We start from the raw sequence: 21,339 nt of genomic DNA on the forward strand, positions 1-21,339 counted from the left end.
ATCGGGCAGTCACATCGGGAGATATAATATCGGGCAGTCACATATGGAGATATAATATCGGGCAGTCACATATGGAGATATAATATCGGGCAGTCACATCAGGAGATATAATATCGGGCAGTCACATCAGAAGATATAATACTAGGCAGTCACATCGGGAGATATAATATCGGGCAGTCACATCGGGAGATATAATATCGGGCAGTCACATCGGGAGATATAATATCGGGCAGTCACATCGGGAGATATAATATCGGGCAGTCACATCGGGAGATATAATATCGGGAAGTCACATCGTGAGATATAATATCGGGCAGTTACATAGGAAGATATACTACTAGGCAGTCACATCAGGAGATATAATATCGGGCAGTCACATCAGAAGATATAATATCGGGCAGTTACATAGGAAGATATACTACTAGGCAGTCACATCGGGAGATATAATATCGGGCAGTCACATCGGGAGATATAATATCGGGAAGTCACATCGTGAGATATAATATCGGGTAGTCACATAGGAAGATATACTACTAGGCAGTCACATCGGGAGATATAATACTAGGCAGTCACATTGGGAAATATAATATCGGGCAGTCACATCAGGAGATATAATATCGGGCAGTCACATAGGAAGATATAATATCGGGCAGTTACATCGGGAGATATAATATCGGGCAGTCACATAGAAAGATGTAATATCGGGCAGTCACATAGAGAGATATAATATCGGGCAGTCACATAGAGAGATATAATATCGGGCAGTCACATCGGGAGATATAATATCGGGCAGTCACATAGAGAGATATAATATCGGGCAGTCACATAGAGAGATATAATATCGGGCAGTCACATCGGGAGATATAATATCGGGCAGTCACATCAGGAGATATAATATCGGGCAGTCACATCGGGAGATATAATATCGGGCAGTCACATCAGGAGATATAATATCGGGCAGTCACATCAGGAGATATAATATCGGGCAGTCACATCGGGAGATATAATATCGGGCAGTCACATCAGGAGATATAATATCGGGCAGTCACATCAGGAGATATAATACAGGGCAGTCACATTGGGAGATATAATATCGGGCAGTCACATCGGGAGATATAATACAGGGCAGTCACATTGGGAGATATAATATCGGGCAGTCACATCGGGAGATATAATACAGGGCAGTCACATTGGGAGATATAATATCGGGCAGTCACATCGGGAGATATAATATCGGGCAGTCACATCGGGAGATATAATACTAGGCAGTCACATTGGGAGATATAATATCGGGCAGTCACATCGGGAGATATAATACTAGGCAGTCACATTGGGAGATATAATACAGGACAGTCACATCGGGAGATATAATATCGGGCAGTCACATCAGGAGATATAATACAGGGCAATCACATCGGGACATATAATATCGGGCAGTCACATCAGGAGATATAATACAGGGCAATCACATCGGGGGATATAATATCGGGCAGTCACATCGGGAGATATAATATCGGGCAGTCACATCAGGAGATATAATACAGGGCAGTCACATCGGGACATATAATATCGGGCAGTCACATCGGGAGATATAATATCGGGCAGTCACATCAGGAGATATAATACAGGGCAATCACATCGGGAGATATAATACTAGGCAGTCACATTGGGAAATATAATATCGGGCAGTCACATCAGGAGATATAATATCGGGCAGTCACATCGGGAGATATAATATCGGGCAGTCACATCAGGAGATATAATATCGGGCAGTCACATCGGGAGATATAATATCGGGCAGTCACATCAGGAGATATAATATCGGGCAGTCACATCGGGAGATATAATATCGGGCAGTCACATTGGGAGATATAATATCGGGCAGTCACATCGGGAGATATAATATCGGGCAGTCACATCAGGAGATATAATATCGGGCAGTCACATCGGGAGATATAATATCGGGCAGTCACATCAGGAGATATAATATCGGGCAGTCACATCGGGAGATATAATATCGGGCAGTCACATCGGGAGATATAATACTATGAGGTTTCAAAGACTGTGGAGAAATAGGCGCATAGGGTCTTACCAGATAAAAACCAGATAATGATAATTAAGGTGCACTCACCTATAGGGGCTGTGAAAACGTCACACCTACAATCGCATAATCACGGGTGGAGATCGCAGCAGCCCCGCAGGAATATTAGACGAATTTTTCAAAGGAAAAACGGGTTTCACCTCCGCGTTTATCAGCAATGCAGGCCGGGATTATTAACCCAAGTCCTTTATTGCAGGCACATATACAACATATACAGGTCAACGCGTTTCAGGGGTCTCTGCCCCCTTCTTCAGGACAGTGTCCACTATCCTTGTCATTACTATATTGTCCTGAAGAAGGCGGCAGAGACCCCTGAAACGCGTTGACCTGTATATGTTGTATATGTGCTTGCAATAAAAGACTTGGATTAATAATTCCGGCCTGCATTGCTGATAAACGCGGCGGTGACCGCCGTTTTTCTTTAGAAAAATTCGGAAAATTCGGAGATATAATATCGGGTAGTCACATCAGGAGATATAATATCGGGCAGTCACATCGGGAGATATAATATCGGGCAGTCACATCAGGAGATATAATATCGGGCAGTCACATCGGGAGATATAATATCGGGCAGTCACATCAGGAGATATAATATCGGGCAGTCACATCGGGAGATATAATATCGGGCAGTCACATCAGGAGATATAATATCGGGCAGTCACATCAGGAGATATAATATCGGGCAGTCACATCGGGAGATATAATATCGGGCAGTCACATCGGGAGATATAATATCGGGCAGTCACATAGAAAGATGTAATATCGGGCAGTCACATAGAGAGATATAATATCGGGCAGTCACATCGGGAGATATAATATCGGGCAGTCACATAGAGAGATATAATATCGGGCAGTCACATAGAGAGATATAATATCGGGCAGTCACATCGGGAGATATAATATCGGGCAGTCACATCAGGAGATATAATATCGGGCAGTCACATCGGGAGATATAATATCGGGCAGTCACATCAGGAGATATAATATCGGGCAGTCACATCAGGAGATATAATATCGGGCAGTCACATCGGGAGATATAATATCGGGCAGTCACATCGGGAGATATAATACAGGGCAGTTATATCGGGAGATATAATATCGGGCAGTCACATCGGGAGATATAATATCGGGCAGTCACATCGGGAGATATAATATCGGGCAGTCACATAGAAAGATGTAATATCGGGCAGTCACATAGAGAGATATAATATCGGGCAGTCACATAGAGAGATATAATATCGGGCAGTCACATCGGGAGATATAATATCGGGCAGTCACATCGGGAGATATAATATTGGGCAGTCACATGAGGAGATATAATATCGGGCAGTCACATCGGGAGATATAATATCGGGCAGTCACATCGGGAGATATAATATCGGGCAGTCACATCAGGAGATATAATATCGGGCAGTCACATCGGGAGATATAATATCGGGCAGTCACATGAGGAGATATAATATCGGGCAGTCACATCGGGAGATATAATATCGGGCAGTCACATCGGGAGATATAATATCGGGCAGTCACATGAGGAGATATAATATCGGGAAGTCACATCGGTAGATATAATATCGGGCAGTCACAACGGGAGATATAATATCGGGCAGTCACATCGGGAGATATAATATCGGGCAGTCACATCGGGAGATATAATATCGGGCAGTCACATCGGGAGATATAATATCGGGCAGTCACATCACGAGATATAATATCGGGCAGTCACATCGGGAGATATAATATCGGGCAGTCACATCACGAGATATAATATCGGGCAGTCACATCGGGAGATATAATATCGGGCAGTTACATCACGAGATATAATATCGGGCAGTCACATCGGGAGATATAATATCGGGCAGCTACATAGAGAGATATAATATAGGTCAGTCACATCGGGAGATATTATATCGGGCAGTTACATCGGGAGATATAATACAGGGTAGTCACATCAGGCGATATAATATCGGGCAGCTACATAGAGAGATATAATACAGGACAGTCACATCGAGAGATATAATATCGGGCAATCACATCGGGAGATATAATATCGGGCAGTCACATCGGGAGATATAATATCGGGCAGTCACATCGGTAGATATAATACAGGGCAGTCACATCAGGAGATATAATATCGGGCAGTGACATCAGGAGATATAATATCGGGCAGTCACATAGAGAGATATAATATCGGGCAGTCACATCGGGAGATATAATATCGGGCCGTCACATCGGGAGATATAATATCGGGTAGTCACATAGAGAGATATAATATCGGGCAGTCACATCGGGAGATATAATATCGGGCAGTCACATCAGGAGATATAATATCGGGCAGTCACATAGAGAGATATAATATCGGGCAGTCACATCGGGAGATATAATATCGGGCAGTCACATCAGGAGATATAATATCGGGCAGTCACATCAGGAGATATAATATCGGGTAGTCACATAGAGAGATATAATATCGGGCAGTCACATCGGGAGATATAATATCGGGCAGTCACATCAGGAGATATAATATCGGGCAGTCACATAGAGAGATATAATATCGGGCAGTCACATCGGGAGATATAATATCGGGCAGTCACATCAGGAGATATAATATCGGGCAGTCACATCGGGAGATATAATATCGGGCGTCACATCGGGAGATATAATATCGGGTAGTCACATAGAGAGATATAATATCGGGCAGTCACATCGGGAGATATAATACAGGGCAGTTATATCGGGAGATATAATATCGGGCAGTCACATAGAGAGATATAATACAGGACAGTCACATCGGGAGATATAATATCGGGCAGTCACATCGGAAGATATAATATCGGGCAGTCACATCGGAAGATATAATATCGGGCAGTCACAGGAAGATATAATATCGGGCAGTCACATCGGAAGATATAATATCGGGCAGTCACATAGGAAGATATAATATCGGGCAGTCACATCGGGAGATATAATATCGGGCAGTCACATAGAGAGATATAATATCGGGCAGTCACATCGGGAGATATAATATCGGGTAGTCACATAGAGAGATATAATATCGGGCAGTCACATCGGGAGATATAATACAGGGCAGTTATATCGGGAGATATAATATCGGGCAGTCACATAGAGAGATATAATACAGGACAGTCACATCGGGAGATATAATATCGGGCAGTCACATCGGAAGATATAATATCGGGCAGTCACATAGGAAGATATAATATCGGGCAGTCACATCGGGAGATATAATATTGGACAGTCACATCAGGAGATATAATATCGGGCAGTCACATCGGAAGATATAATATCGGGCAGTCACATAGAGAGATATAATATCGGGCAGTCACATCGGGAGATATAATATCGGGCAGTCACATCAGGAGATATAATATCGGGCAGTCACATCAGGAGATATAATATCGGGCAGTCACATAGGAAGATATAATATCGGGCAGTTACATCGGGAGATATAATATCGGGCAGTCACATCGGGAGATATAATATCGGGCAGTCACATCGGGAGATATAATATCGGGCAGACACATCGGGAGATATAATATCGGGCAGTCACATCGGGAGATATAATATCGGACAGAAGCAGTATATAGGGATATAGCACTAGGCAGCATATAAAGGGATATAGTGCCAATCAGTAGTATATAAGTAGCACCAGGCAATGTCTATATGGGAGTACAAAGGCCTGGCAGGCAGTATATAGTTGTATAGTACCAGGTAGTATATATTTATAGGGACATAGTACCAGGTAGTATATATAGTACCAGGCAGTATGTAGGGATATAGTACCAGGGATTATATAGAAATATAGTACCAGGCGGTATGTAGGGATACAGTGGCAGGTAATATATAGGGATTCAGTACCAGTCAGTATATATAGTACCACGTGGTATATAGGGATACAGTGGCAGGTAGCATATAGGGATACAGTGGCAGGCAGGCAGTATATATATATATATATATATAAATAATATATATATATATATTTATATATAGTGGCAGACAGTATACAGGGATACAGTGGCAGGCAGTATATATATATATATATATATATATATATATATATATATATATAAATAATATATATATATATATTTATATATAGTGGCAGACAGTATACAGGGATACAGTGGCAGGCAGTATATATATATCTATATATATATATATATATATATATAGATATATATATATATATACAGTGGCGGGCAGTATGTAGGGATACAGTGGCAGGCAGTATATATATATATATATATATATATAGATAGATATATATATATATATATACAGTGGCGGGCAGTATGTAGGGATACAGTGGCAGGCAGTATATATATATATATATATATATATATATATATATATATATACAGTGGCAGGCAGTGTATAGGGATACAGTGGCAGGCAGTATATATATATATACAGTGGCAGGCGGGCACAATCACAGGTAGTACCGATCCTGTTGTCACGGATCCAGTGTAATGCGGGCGCAGTATGGGGGCACATGCAGGTTTGGGGGGCACATGCAGGTTTGGGGGGCACATGCAGGTTTGGGGCGCACAGCTCCTGCACCTACCAGGGTTGAGGTCCAGGCTGCAGGCCCCCCCGTCCTCTCCGTCCCCCATGTCCCCCTGTGGGCTCAGTCCGTCCATGGAAAGATCCAGGCCCTTGTCCGGTTCCCAGTCCCGAAGTTTCCTTTTTTTGTGACCCCCGATTAGAGCCTCCACCGAAAATGCATGAGCCCTGGAGCTGAGAGTGACCCCCGGGCATCTCCTCCTGTCACTCATGGTCCTGCCAGCCGGAGCCCTACATGTGCCCTGCTGCCCCACCGACTGCTGAGCCCGCACTGCTCCAGAGCCGGGACTGGGAGGGTCCACACCCCCAAACCAATGACTGACAGCCCCAGCCTGGGGGAGAGGGGAACCAAATCTGTCCAGCGTCCTCCCCTGCACACAGCATTAACCCTCACTGCTCTCAGTGACAGCAGGAGTCAGCTCAGGACACCCCGATATAGAAGAAAGCCCCCAACACACCAAGGGACACATACAGACAACACATGAGCAGTGCCCCACTGTGCTGCTGAACATGTCCAATGTCAGGACACCCCGATATAGAAGAAATCCCCGGACACACCAAGGGACACATACAGACAACACATGAGCAGTGCCCCACTGTGCTGCCGAACATGTCCAATGTCAGGACACCCCGATATAGAAGAAAGCCCCCGACACACCAAGGGACACATATAGACAACACATGAGCAGTGCCCCACTGTGCTGCTGAACATGTCCAATGTCAGGACACCCCGATATAGAAGAAAGCCCCCGACACACCAAGGGACACACACAGACAACACATGAGCAGTACCCCACTGTGCTGCTGAACATGTCCAATGTCAGGACAGCCCGATATAGAAGAAAGCCCCCGACACACCAAGGGACACACACAGACAACACATGAGCAGTGCCCCACTGTGCTGCTGAACATGTCCAATGTCAGGACACCCCGATATAGAAGAAAGCCCCCGACACACCAAGGGACACACACAGACAACACATGAGCAGTACCCCACTGTGCTGCCGAACATGTCCAATGTCAGGACAGCCCGATATAGAAGAAAGCCCCCGACACACCAGAGAACACATACAGACAACATATGAGAAGTGCTCCACTGTGCTGCCGAACATGTCCAATGTCAGGACACCTCGATATAGAAGAACGCACCCGACATACCAAGGGACACACACAGACAACACATGAGCAGTGCCCCACTGTGCTGCCGAACATGTCCCATGTCAGGACACCCCGATATAGAAGAAAGCCCCCGACACACCAAGGGACACACACAGACAACACATGAGCAATGCTCCACTGTGCTGCTGAACATGTCCAATGTCAGGACACCCCAATATAGAAGAAAGCCCCCGACACACCAGAGAACACATACAGACAACATATGAGCAGTGCTCCACTGTGCTGCCGAACATGTCCAATGTCAGGACACCCCGATATAGAAGAAAGCCTCCGACACACCAGGGGACACATACAGACAACACATAAGCACTGCCCCACTGTGCTGCTGAACATGTCCAATGTCAGGACACCCCGATATAGAAAAAAGCCCCTGAAACACCAAGGGACATATAAAGACAACATATGAGCAGTGCCCCACTGTGCTGCCGAACATGTCCAATGTCAGGACACCCCAATATAGAAGAAAGCCTCCAACATACCAGAGAACACATACAGACAACACATGAGCACTGCCCTACTGTGCTGCTAAACATGTCCAATGTCAGGACACCTCGATATAGAAGAAAGCCTCTGACACACCAAGGGACACATACAGACAACACATGAGCATTACCCCACTGCGCTGCTGAACATGTCCAATGTCAGGACACCCCAATATGGAAGAAAGCCCCTGACACACCAAGGGACACACACAGACAACACATGAGCAGTACCCCACTGTGCTGCTGAACACGTCCAATGTCAAGACACCCCGATATAGAAGAAAGCCCCCGACACACCAAGGGACACATACAGACAACACATGAGCAGTGCTCCACTGTGCTGCTGAACATGTCCAATGTCAGGACACCCCGATATAGAAGAAAGCCCCCGACACACCAAGGGACACATACAGACAACAAATGAGCAGTACCCCACTGTGCTGCTGAACATGTCCAATGTCAAGACACCCCGATATAGAAGAAAGCCCCCGACACACCAAGGGACACATACAGACAACACATAAGCAGTTCTGCACTGTGCTGCTGAATATGTCCAATGTCAGGACACCCCAATATAGAAGAAAGCTCCCGACACACCAAGGGACACACACAGACAACACATGAGCAGTACCCCACTGCGCTGGTGAACATGTCCAATGTCAGGACACCCCAATATAGAAGAAAGCCCCCGACACACCAAGGGACACAAACAGACAACACATGAGTGCCCCACTGTGCTGCTGAACATGTCCAATGTCAGGACACCCCAATATAGAAGAAAGCCCCGATAACACCAAGGGACACATACAGACAACACATGAGCAGTGCCCCACTGTGCTGCTGAACATGTCCAATGTCAGGACACCTCGATATAGAAGAAAGCCCCGGACACACCAAGGGACACATACAGACAAGAGCAGTGCTTCACTGTGCTGCTGAATATGTCCAATGTCAGGACACCCCAATATAGAAGAAAGCCTCCAACACACCAGAGAACACATAGAGACAACACATGAGCAGTGCTCCACTGTGTACTGAACAAGTCCAATGTCAGGACACCCCAATATAGAAAAAAGCCCCCGAGACACCAAGGGACACATACAGACAACACATGAGCAGTGCTCCACTGTGCTGCTGAACATGTCCAATGTCAGGACACCCCAATATAGAAGAAAGCCCCCGACACACCAAGGGACACACACAGACAACATATGAGCAGTACCCCACTGTGCTGCTGAACATGTCCAATGTCAAGACACCCCGATATAGAAGAAAGCCCCCGACACACCAAGGGACACATACAGACAACACATGAGCAGTGCTCCACTGTGCTGCTGAACATGTCCAATGTCAGGACACCCCGATATAGAAGAAAGCCCCGGACACACCAAGGGACACACACAGACAACATATGAGCAGTACCCCACTGTGCTGCTGAACATGTCCAATGTCAAGACACCCCGATATAGAAGAAAGCCCCCGACACACCAAGGGACACATGCAGACAACACATGAGCAGTGCTCCACTGTGCTGCCGAACATGTCCAATGTCAGGACATCCTGATATAGAAGAAAGCCTCCGACACACCAAGGGACACATACAGACAACACATAAGCACTGCCCCACTGTGCTGCTGAACATGTCCAATGTCAGGACACCCCGATATAGAAGAAAGTCTCCAACATACCAGAGAACACATACAGACAACACATGAGCACTGCCCTACTGTGCTGCTGAACATGTCCAATGTCAGGACACCTCGATATAGAAGAAAGCCTCTGACACACCAAGGGACACATACAGACAACACATGAGCAGCACCCCACTGCGCTGCTGAACATGTCCAATGTCAGGACACCCCAATATGGAAGAAAGCCCCTGACACACCAAGGGACACACACAGACAACATATGAGCAGTACCCCACTGTACTGCTGAACATGTCCAATGTCAGGACAGCCCGATATAGAAGAAAGCCCCCGACACACCAGAGAACACATACAGACAACATATGAGCAGTGCTCCACTGTGCTGCCGAACATGTCCAATGTCAGGACACCTCGATATAGAAGAAAGCCCCCGACATACCAAGGGACACACACAGACAACATATGAGCAGTGCTCCACTATGCTGCCGAACATGTCCCATGTCAGGACACCCCGATATAGAAGAAAGCCCCCGACACACCAAGGGACACACACAGACAACACATGAGCAGTGCTCCACTGTGCTGCTGAACATGTCCAATGTCAGGACACCCCAATATAGAAGAAAGCCCCCGACACACCAAGGGACACACACAGACAACACATGAGCAGTGCTCCACTGTGCTGCTGAACATGTCCAATGTCAGGACACCCCGATATAGAAGAAAGCCCCCGACACACCAAGGGGCACACACAGACAACACATGAGCACTGCCCCACTGTGCTGCTGAACATGTCCAATGTCAGGACACCCCAATATAGAAGAAAGCCCCCGACACACCAAGGGACACACACAGACAACACATGAGCAGTGCCCCACTTTGCTGCCGAAAATGTCCAATGTCAGGACACCCCGATATAGAAGAAAGCCTCCGACACACCAGGGGACACATACAGACAACACATAAGCACTGCCCCACTGTGCTACTGAACATGTCCAATGTCAGGACACCTCGATATAGAAGAAAGCCCCCGAAACACCAAGGTACATATAAAGACAACATATGAGCACTGCCCCACTGTGCTGCTGAACATGTCCAATGTCAGGACACCTCGATATAGAAGAAAGCCTCTGACACACCAAGGGACACACACAGACAACACATGAGCAGTACCCTACTGCGCTGCTGAACATGTCCAATGTCAGGACACCCCAATATGGAAGAAAGCCCCTGACACACCAAGGGACACACACAGGCAACACATGAGCAGTACCCCACTGTGCTGCTGAACATGTCCAATGTCAAGACACTCCGATATAGAAGAAAGCCCCCGACACACAAGGGACACATACAGACAACACATGAGCAGTGCTCCACTGTGCTGCTGAACATGTCCAATGTCAGGACACCCCGATATAGAAGAAAGCCCCCGACACACCAAGGGACACATACAGACAACAAATGAGCAGTACCCCACTGTGCTGCTGAACATGTCCAATGTCAAGACACCCCGATATAGAAGAAAGCCCCCGACACACCAAGGGACACATACAGACAACACATGAGCAGTTCTGCACTGTGCTGCTGAATATGTCCAATGTCAGGACACCCCAATATAGAAGAAAGCTCCCGACACACCAAGGGACACACACAGACAACACATGAGCAGTACCCCACTGCGCTGGTGAACATGTCCAATGTCAGGACACCCCAATATAGAAGAAAGCCCCCGACACACCAAGGGACACAAACAGACAACACATGAGTGCCCCACTGTGCTGCTGAACATGTCCAATGTCAGGACACCCCAATATAGAAGAAAGCCCTGATAACACCAAGGGACACATACAGACAACACATGAGCCGTGCTTCACTGTGCTGCTGAACATGTCCAATGTCAGGACACCCCAATATAGAAGAAAGCCTCCAACACACCAGAGAACACATACAGACAACACATGAGCAGTGCCCCACTGTGCTGCCGAACATGTCCAATGTTAAGACACCCCAATATAGAAGAAAGCCCCTGACACACCAAGGGACACATACAGACGACACATGAGCAGTGCCCCACTGTACTGCCGAACATGTCCAATGTCAGGACACCCCGATATAGAAGAAAGCCCCCGACATACCAGAGAACACATACAGACAACACATGAGCAGTGCTCCACTGTGTACTGAACAAGTCCAATGTCAGGACACCCCAATATAGAAAAAAGCCCCCGAGACACCAAGGGACACATACAGACAACACATGAGCAGTGCTCCACTGTGCTGCTGAACATGTCCAATGTCAGGACACCCCAATATAGAAGAAAGCTCCCGAGACACCAAGGGACACATACAGACAACACATGAGCAGTGCCCCACTGTGTACTGAACAAGTCCAATGTCAGGACACCCCAATATAGAAGAAAGCCCCCGACACACCAAGGGACACACACAGACAACATATGAGCAGTACCCCACTGTGCTGCTGAACATGTCCAATGTCAAGACACCCCGATATAGAAGAAAGCCCCCGACACACCAAGGGACACATACAGACAACACATGAGCAGTGCTCCACTGTGCTGCTGAACATGTCCAATGTCAGGACACCCCGATATAGAAGAAAGCCCCGGACACACCAAGGGACACACACAGACAACATATGAGCAGTACCCCACTGTGCTGATGAACATGTCCAATGTCAAGACACCCCGATATAGAAGAAAGCCCCCGACACACCAAGGGACACATACAGACAACACATGAGCAGTGCTCCACTGTGCTGCCGAACATGTCCAATGTCAGGACACCCCGATATAGAAGAAAGCCTCCAACACACCAAGGGACACATACAGACAACACATAAGCACTGCCCCACTGTGCTGCTGAACATGTCCAATGTCAGGACACCCCGATATAGAAGAAAGCCCCCGAAACACCAAGGGACATATAAAGACAACATATGAGCAGTGCCCCACTGTGCTGCCGAACATGTCCAATGTCAGGACACCCCAATATAGAAGAAAGCCTCCAACATACCAGAGAACACATACAGACAACACATGAGCACTGCCCCACTGTGCTGCTGAACATGTCCAATGTCAGGACACCTCGATATAGAAGAAAGCCTCTGACACACCAAGGGACACATACAGACAACACATGAGCAGTACCCCACTGCGCTGCTGAACATGTCCAATGTCAGGACACCCCAATATGGAAGAAAGCCCCTGACACACCAAGGGACACACACAGAGAACATATGAGCAGTACCCCACTGTACTGCTGAACATGTCCAATGTCAAGACACCCCGATATAGAAGAAAGCCCCCGACACACCAAGGGGCACATACAAACAACACATGAGCAGTTCTGCACTGTGCTGCTGAATATGTCCAATGTCAGGACACCCCAATATAGAAGAAAGCTCCCGACACACCAAGGGACACACACAGACAACACATGAGCAGTACCCCAGTGCGCTGGTGAACATGTCCAATGTCAGGACACCCCAATATAGAATTAAGCCCCCGACACACCAAGGGACACAAACAGACAACACATGAGTGCCCCACTGTGCTGCTGAACATGTCCAATGTCAGGACACCCCAATATAGAAGAAAGCCCCGATAACACCAAGGGACACATACAGACAACACATGAGCAGTGCCCCACTGTGCTGCTGAACATGTCCAATGTCAGGACACCTCGATATAGAAGAAAGCCCCGGACACACCAAGGGACACATACAGACAAGAGCAGTGCTTCACTGTGCTGCTGAACATGTCCAATGTCAGGACACCCCAATATAGAAGAAAGCCTCCGACACACCAGAGAACACATACAGACAACACATGAGCAGTGCCCCACTGTACTGCCGAACATGTCCAATGTTAAGACACCCCAATATAGAAGAAAGCCCCTGACACACCAAGGGCCACATACAGACAACACATGAGCAGTGCCCCACTGTACTGCCGAACATGTCCAATGTCAGGACACCCCGATATAGAAGAAAGCCTCCGACACACCAGAGAACACATACAGACAACACATGAGCAGTGCCCCACTGTACTGCCGAACATGTCCAATGTTAAGACACCCCAATATAGAAGAAAGCCCCTGACACACCAAGGGACACATACAGACAACATATGAGCAGTGCCCCACTGTACTGCCGAACATGTCCAATGTCAGGACACCCCAATATAGAAAAAAGCCCCCCAGACACCAAGGGACACATACAGACAACACATGAGCAGTGCTCCACTGTGCTGCTGAACATGTCCAATGTCAGGACACCCCAATATAGAAGAAAGCTCCCGAGACACCAAGGGACACATACAGACAACACATGAGCAGTGCCCCACTGTGTACTGAACAAGTCCAATGTCAGGACACCCCAATATAGAAGAAAGCCCCCGAGACACCAAGGGACACATACAGACAACACATGAGCAGTGCCCCACTGTGCTGCCGAACATGTCCAATGTCAGGCTACCCCCATATAGAAGAAAGCCCCCGACACACCAAGGGACACATACAGACAACATATGAGCAGTGCCTCACTGTAATGCTGAACATGTCCAATGTCAGGACACCCCAATATAGAAGAAAGCTCCCAAGACACCAAGGGACACACACAGACAACACATAAGCACTGCCCCACTTGATATAGAACAAAGCCCCCGACACACCAGAGGACACATACAGACAACACATGAACACTGCCTCACTGTGCTGCCGAACATGTACAATGTCAGTGTAGCACCCCACGGGGCAAGAGGTTAACTTTACTCGTTGCCAGGCCAGTGATGTCCAGTCAGGGGGATTTCACGGGTGGCCCTATCCAGATTCGTGGCCCCGAGGTGTACAATAAAGAAGGGGGGTGGTGAAAGATGATGGTGGAGGTTTGTCTTGTGACGCCACCTGTGGTATGCGGCCAGGGTATAGGCGCTGCTGTCGCTGTCCTCCGGGGCGGATGGTTATAGCAGTTAAGATGTTTCTGCTCCCCACAGGTGGAGCAGGCCCCGGGGAGGATGATGAGGGGGTAATGATGGCTGGCGCTTAAGCGCGGGGCGCCGGCAAAGACAGGCGGACACAGTCTGCGGTTTCAGGTTTCTTTACTCACAGTCCTGGTTTACCCGGGAGATACCAGTCACCGCTGTGATGGACCCCAGCCGATCCCAAGCAATTCGAGGTCACCGTCGGTGTTCCCACTGTGAGTCCTTTCTGGTCGGGGTCCCTCCAATCCCGCTGTATGTGGAATATGGAACAGGCTGCGGGTGTTTCCTGCACTCTCCGCAGACCCTGGAATCCCGTGTAGCTGTAGAGAACCCGGGCTGAGCTACCTGCTCCAAGCCGCGGGTCCTATGGTGCTCCCAGAGGTGGAGGTAGAAGAAGATTGGACCAAGGTCCCAGGTGTGTCTCTCACCCCAAGCTGTGCCCGTGGTTGACTGGCTAAATGTGAAGTTGCTCCTTCCCTTTTTCCCCAAGTGGTGCCTGCCGCCAGGTGGTTGTCCTAGTAACCAGGAAAGTTCCATGCTTCATGATGGCCACCCCCTATCTACCCCAGGCCATCCTCCCGGTGGGAAAGCACCTTACTGTGTTTGGTGTGTGAATGTGAGAAACACCAGCGATTAACCTCTTTTTTCCCGAGATGAGTACTACATCTTAAGGGACATGCAGTACCCTGTGGCGACTGAAGCCTCAGGGGCGTCACATTCCCCCACAGAAAATGGCAGTACTCCCGGGCTGCAACCAAACAAAATTAGTGCACAGCAATTTTTTTTTAGTATGCAATAAACAAGTTAACAATTTTCATTTTATGGGAGGCACCATTAAATATTTCAAACATATACCGGTTAGCAAGATGATTAAGTGCAACAAGAAAAACAAACATCAACATTTGCATAGAAAAATCAGTTATTCTTGCTTGGTTGCTGGTGGTGCCAGAGGGATGGTCCCAGCCCCCTGGCTCTGGATACTCAAAGGATAGCCTTGGGCAAAGTGTCCAACTTTGTCACAACGCCGACAGATTGGCTGCCCATCAGCGTCGTAACGATCAGGAAGCTTGGGCAGCGGGTTCCTCCCGCGTCGCCGCCAGGGGAGGTCTTCAGCACTGGAAGCCAGTTCAATGGTTGCAGGTTGTGGAGTCCCTTGCTTGGATTGCACTGCTTTGGTCAAAGTAGCCATATCTTTAATCAATTCCAGGATGTGGAGCCACAGTCCATTGATGGAGTCCTCACCTAGGGTCTGTTCCTTGGCTCTCACCAGCACTGATGTAGCTGGCACCAACCCCGGTTGCTGAAGCATAGCACCGCAGGGATCAGGCTCACGCAATGCCCGATGGCCTGCTCTTTAAATTCCGCAAAGCTGAGGTCAGGGTTTTGCATGGATACAATGCGCATCTGGGTCCGGGGGGCATCGGACAGAAGCCCCTCGATAAACTGATCAGTCAGTAGGCGGTTCTCATCTATCACCCCCTCTGGTTCCACCTGGCGAGCAGCTCTCATTGCCTCCTGCAGGTTTAAAGCATAGTCCTGAATACTTTCCTGCCCCTTTTGCTTACATCCATAAAATCGCATCTTTATCTCGGCTGCTGCACGGGTATCAAAGGTCTCCTTGAGTTTAGTCAAAATGTCCTTTGCTACTCTTTTATCAGTCTCCGGCCAGGACTTGACTTCTCGCCGGGCTGCCCCGGTCAGTTGGCCAATAAGAACGCTGGCTTTCTGGTCCTCCGTCATAGGGTACATCCGGAATAAACAGTATAGTCTCTCCTTGAAGTCAGCCAGGGTATATGCCGCCCCGGAATACTGGGGGAGCCACGTCGCTCCTGGGAGGTATGGCCTGGTAAACGGTAGCACCGGAGCTGGGGTCAATGCTGCACCTCCGGCAGCAGGGACGGTTTGGTCTCTTTCCTCCCTGGACATGTCTTTGCAGGCACAGGGTTTCCTGTTGGTTTCCGGCATTGGGGCTCTCTTTCGCGCTTTCTGGACTCCGCCCACGAAAGCACGCCCCTCGTTTTCCGCTCTGCGCAAGTAATTGCGACTATCCTTTTCAAAACATGCAGTTTAAGGCGCACAGTACCCGATTAGCCTGGGCACGTTATCCTGTTCATGACACCAAATTGTAGCACCCACGGGGCAATGGGTTAACTGTTTACTCGTCGCCGGGCCGGTGATGTTGGGTCTGGGGATGTCACGGGTGGCCCTTTGCCCGGTTTCGTGGCCCCGAGGTGTCCAATAAAAAAAGGGGGAAAGGGTGATGATGGTGTAGGAATTATGTCATGACGCCACCTGTGGTATGCGGACAGGTATTAGCCGCCGTTGCTGTCGCTGTCCTCTGGGGCGGATGGTTGCAGCAGCTAAGATGTTTCTGCTCTCCACAGGAGCAGGATGATGATGAGGGGAGTAGTGATGGCTGGCACCGAAGTGTGCGGTAGCGGCAAGGACAGGCAGATACACCCTCTGCGAGTTTCAGGTTTATTTACTCACAGTTCCAGTTTGCCCAGGAGATACCGGTCACCGCTGTGATGGACCCTAGCCGATCCCGAGCAATTCGAGGTCACCGTCGGTGTTCCCACTGTGAGTCCTTTCTGGTTGGGTTCCCTCCAATCCCTCTGTATGTGGAATGTGGAACGGGTCGCAGGTGTTTCCTGCCCACACCACAGACCATGGATTCCCGTGTAGCTGTAGAGAACCCGGGCTGAGCTGTCTGCTCCAACCCGCAGGTCCTATGGAGCTCCCAGAAGTGTGAGGTAAAAGAAGATTGGACCGAGGTCCCAGGTGTGCCTAACCCCAAGCTGTGCCCGTGGTTAACTGCCTATGTGTGAGGATACTCCTTCCCTTTTCCCCAAGTGGTGCCCGTCCCCTAGGTGGTTGTCCTAGTAACCCTGAAAGTCCCATGCTTTGTGATGGCCAACCCCCTATCTACCCAGACCTTCCCCCTGGTGGAAAAGCCCCTGACTGTGTGTGGTTTGTGAATGTGAGAAACACCAGCGATTAACTCCTCCTTACCCGGGATGAGTACGACATCTTAAGGGATATGCAGTACTCTGTGGCGAGTGAAGCCTCATGGGCGCCACATCACGACACCTCAATATAGAACAAAGCCACCAACACACTAGGGGACATATACAGACAACACATGAGCAGTGCTCCACTGTGCTGCTGAACATGTCCAATGTCAGGACACCCCGATATAGAAGAAAGCCCCCGACACACCAAGGGACACATAAAGACAACACATGAGCAGTGCCTCACTGTGCTGCTGAACATGTCCAATGTCAGGACACCCCGATATAGAAGAAAGCCCCCGACACACCAAGGGACACATACAGACAACGCATAAGCAGTGCCTCACTGTGCTGCTGAACATGTCCAATGTCAGGACACCCCGATATAGAAGAAAGCCCCCGACACACCAAGGGACACATACAGACAACGCATGAGCAGTGCCCCACTGTGCTGCCGAACATGTCACTGGCAAAAATTCTGGCCTCCCCTGGCTCTGAGGATGTTCATTCAGTTGTTTACTTTTGTATAATAAAAGCAGATCACAGACGGCACAAAACTAAAGCAATTTCAAATGTCAACTTTCTGGCTTTAAGAAAGACTAAAGAAAAATCATGAAAACACAATGTGCAACCAGTAACAGTGACTTTTCAAGACCAAACAGGGGGAAAAATTATGGAATCACTCAATTCTGAGGAAAAATTATGGAATCATGGAAAACAACCAAAAAAAGAGCCCTCCAATACATCACTAGTATCTTGTGGCACCACCTCTGGCTTTTATAACAGCTTGCAGTCTCTGAGGCATGGACTCTTCATCAATCTGGCTCCAACATTCTCTGATTGCTGTTGCAGCTCAGCTTTGCAGGTTGGAGCCTTGTCATGGACCATTTTCTTCAACTTCCACCAAAGATTTTCAATTGGATTGAAATCTGGACTACTGTATTTGCCGGCCATGATATTGACCTTATGTGTCTTCTTTCAAGGAATGTTTCCACAGTTTTTGCTCTATGGCAGGATGCATTATCATCTTGATAAATGATTTCATCATTCGCAAACATCCTTTCAATTGATGGGATAAGAAAAGTGTCCTAAATTTCAATGTAAACTTGGGCATTTATTGTAGATGTAATGACAGCCATCTCCCAAGTGTCTTTACCTAACATGCAGCTGTAAATCATCAATGACTGTGGACATTTACATATTCTCTTCAGACAGTCATCTTTTTATTGTTTAGCTTTTCTGTATGTAAATTCCATTTCTTTTAGGCGGTTTCTTACAGTTCGGTCACAGACATCGACTCCAGTTTCCTCCCATTCGTTCCTCATTTGTTTTGTTGTGCATTTCCTGTTTTGGAGACATATTGCTTTAAGTTTCCTGTCTTAACACTTTGATGTCTTCCTTGGTCTACCAGTATGTTTGCCTTTAAAAACCTTCCCATGCTGTTTGTATTTGGTCCAGATTTTAGACACAGCTGACTGTGAACAACCAACATCTTTTACAACATTGTGTGATGATTTACCTTCTTTTAAGAGTTTGATAATCCTCTCCCTTGTTTCAATTGACATCTCTCATGTTGGAGCCATGATTCATGCCAGTCCACTTGTTGCAGCAGCCCCCCAAGGTATGATCACTCCTTTTTAGATGCAGACTAACGAGCAGGTCTTATTTAATGCAGGTGTTAGTTTTGGGAATGAAAATTTACAGGGAGATTCCATATTTTTTTCCTCATATTTGAGTGATTCCAAAATTTTTGCCCCCTGTTTGGTCTTAAAAAGTCACCATTACTGGCTGCACATTGTGTTTTCATGATTTTTTTTTACTGTTTCTTAAAGCCAGAAAGTTGACATTTGAAAGGACTTTAGTTTTGTGCCGCCTGTGATCTACTTTTTTAAACAAAAGTAGACAACTAAATGAACATCCTCAGAGCCCGGGGAGAACATCATTTTTGCCAGGGGTTGTAGAAGAAAGCCCCCGACACACCAGGGGACGTATTCAGACAACACTTGAGCACTGCCCCACTGTGGTGCTGAACATGCCCAATGTCAGGACACCAAAATCATTCTACAAGGGGCCCGACTGCCCAGAGGAACCAAGGTGCACCCGAATTCTGCTAATATTCAGCAGGAGGGGACACTGGAGTCAGGCAGAAATAGCAGATAACAGCGAACAGTAGATATCATGCACTGCTGCTGCAGTCAGTCCCTGTAAAGGGCAGATAGAAGAATAGTAGACTATGCTCACTTTTACTACTGTCACCAACCCCGGTAATGACTGATAACAGGGAGTAATAGATTGTACTCACCTGTCCTACAATCCCCTCCTCCAGTAATGGCTGATAACAGCGAGTAATAGATTGTACTCACCTGCCCTATCTATAACAGTTCTTTCTAGATGAGGGGTCTCAAACTCAGCTGAGTATAAGGGACAAACATAGAAAAAAAAATTATTTGGGGGGTGCCGCATTCTTTGCTGGACTCAATGACATTTTTAGTGATGGTATATTTTTCCTATACATCTTTTACATCACGTTTTTTGAACATTTTTCACTTGTTTATTATAATAAATGTGCACTCTTTTATTTCACTTTATATATAAAAAGTATTTTTTAATGGGGAAAATAAAATCATTCTTTATTTTGAATTTTTTTTTTTACATTTTATCCCCTTCTTGGATGTAATATCGTTTTCCAATTACCACTATATAATAATTTTGCCAATATTTTGTAGTAATATTTCCATCCTGGTCCTCATCTTTTAATAATGTCCCCATCCTGTAGTAGTGTGCCCATATTGTCCCTTGTGGTAATAATGTGCCCATATTGTCCCCTGTGGTAATAATGTGCCCATTTTATCCCCTGTGGTAATAATGTGTCCATATTGTCCCCTGTGGTAATAATGTACCCATATTGTTTTCTGTGGTAATAATGTGCCCATATTGTTTCTTTGTAGTAATGACCCATATTGCCCCCTTGTAGTATTGTGCCCATATTCTCCCCTTGTAGTAATGTCCCAAATTGTCCCCTTGTAGTAATGTGCCATATTGTGCCCTTGTAGTAATGTCCCATATTGTGCTCTTGTAGTAATGTCCCATATTGTGCTCTTGTAGTAATGTCCCATATTGTGCCCTATTGTAGTAATGTGCCCATATTGTCCCCTTGTAGTAATGTCCAATATTGTCCCCTTGTAGGTAGTAATGTCCCATATTATCCCCTTGTAGTAATGTGCCCATATTGTCCCCTTGTAGTAATGTGCCCATATTGTCCCCTTGTAGTAATGTACCCATATTGTCCCCTTGTAGTAATGTGCCCATATTGTCCCCTTGTAGTAATGTGCC

General features: G+C 47.2%; 1 protein-coding gene across 1 annotated transcript in view; it reads right to left on the reverse strand.

Moving 5' to 3' along the window:
- The window catches only part of TBX15 (T-box transcription factor 15), a 144,948-nt gene extending 137,977 nt beyond the window's left edge, over positions 1-6,971 (reverse strand). The window contains exon 1 of the mRNA XM_075334841.1: positions 6,687-6,971. Coding sequence (XP_075190956.1) covers positions 6,687-6,897 — 211 coding nt within the window. The 5' untranslated portion in view covers positions 6,898-6,971. The remainder of the gene's footprint in view (positions 1-6,686) is intronic.
- Positions 6,972-21,339: the final 14,368 nt, after the last annotated feature.

The sequence above is a fragment of the Anomaloglossus baeobatrachus genome, chromosome 2 (genome assembly GCF_048569485.1).
Source record: "Anomaloglossus baeobatrachus isolate aAnoBae1 chromosome 2, aAnoBae1.hap1, whole genome shotgun sequence".
NCBI lineage: Eukaryota > Metazoa > Chordata > Amphibia > Anura > Aromobatidae > Anomaloglossus > Anomaloglossus baeobatrachus.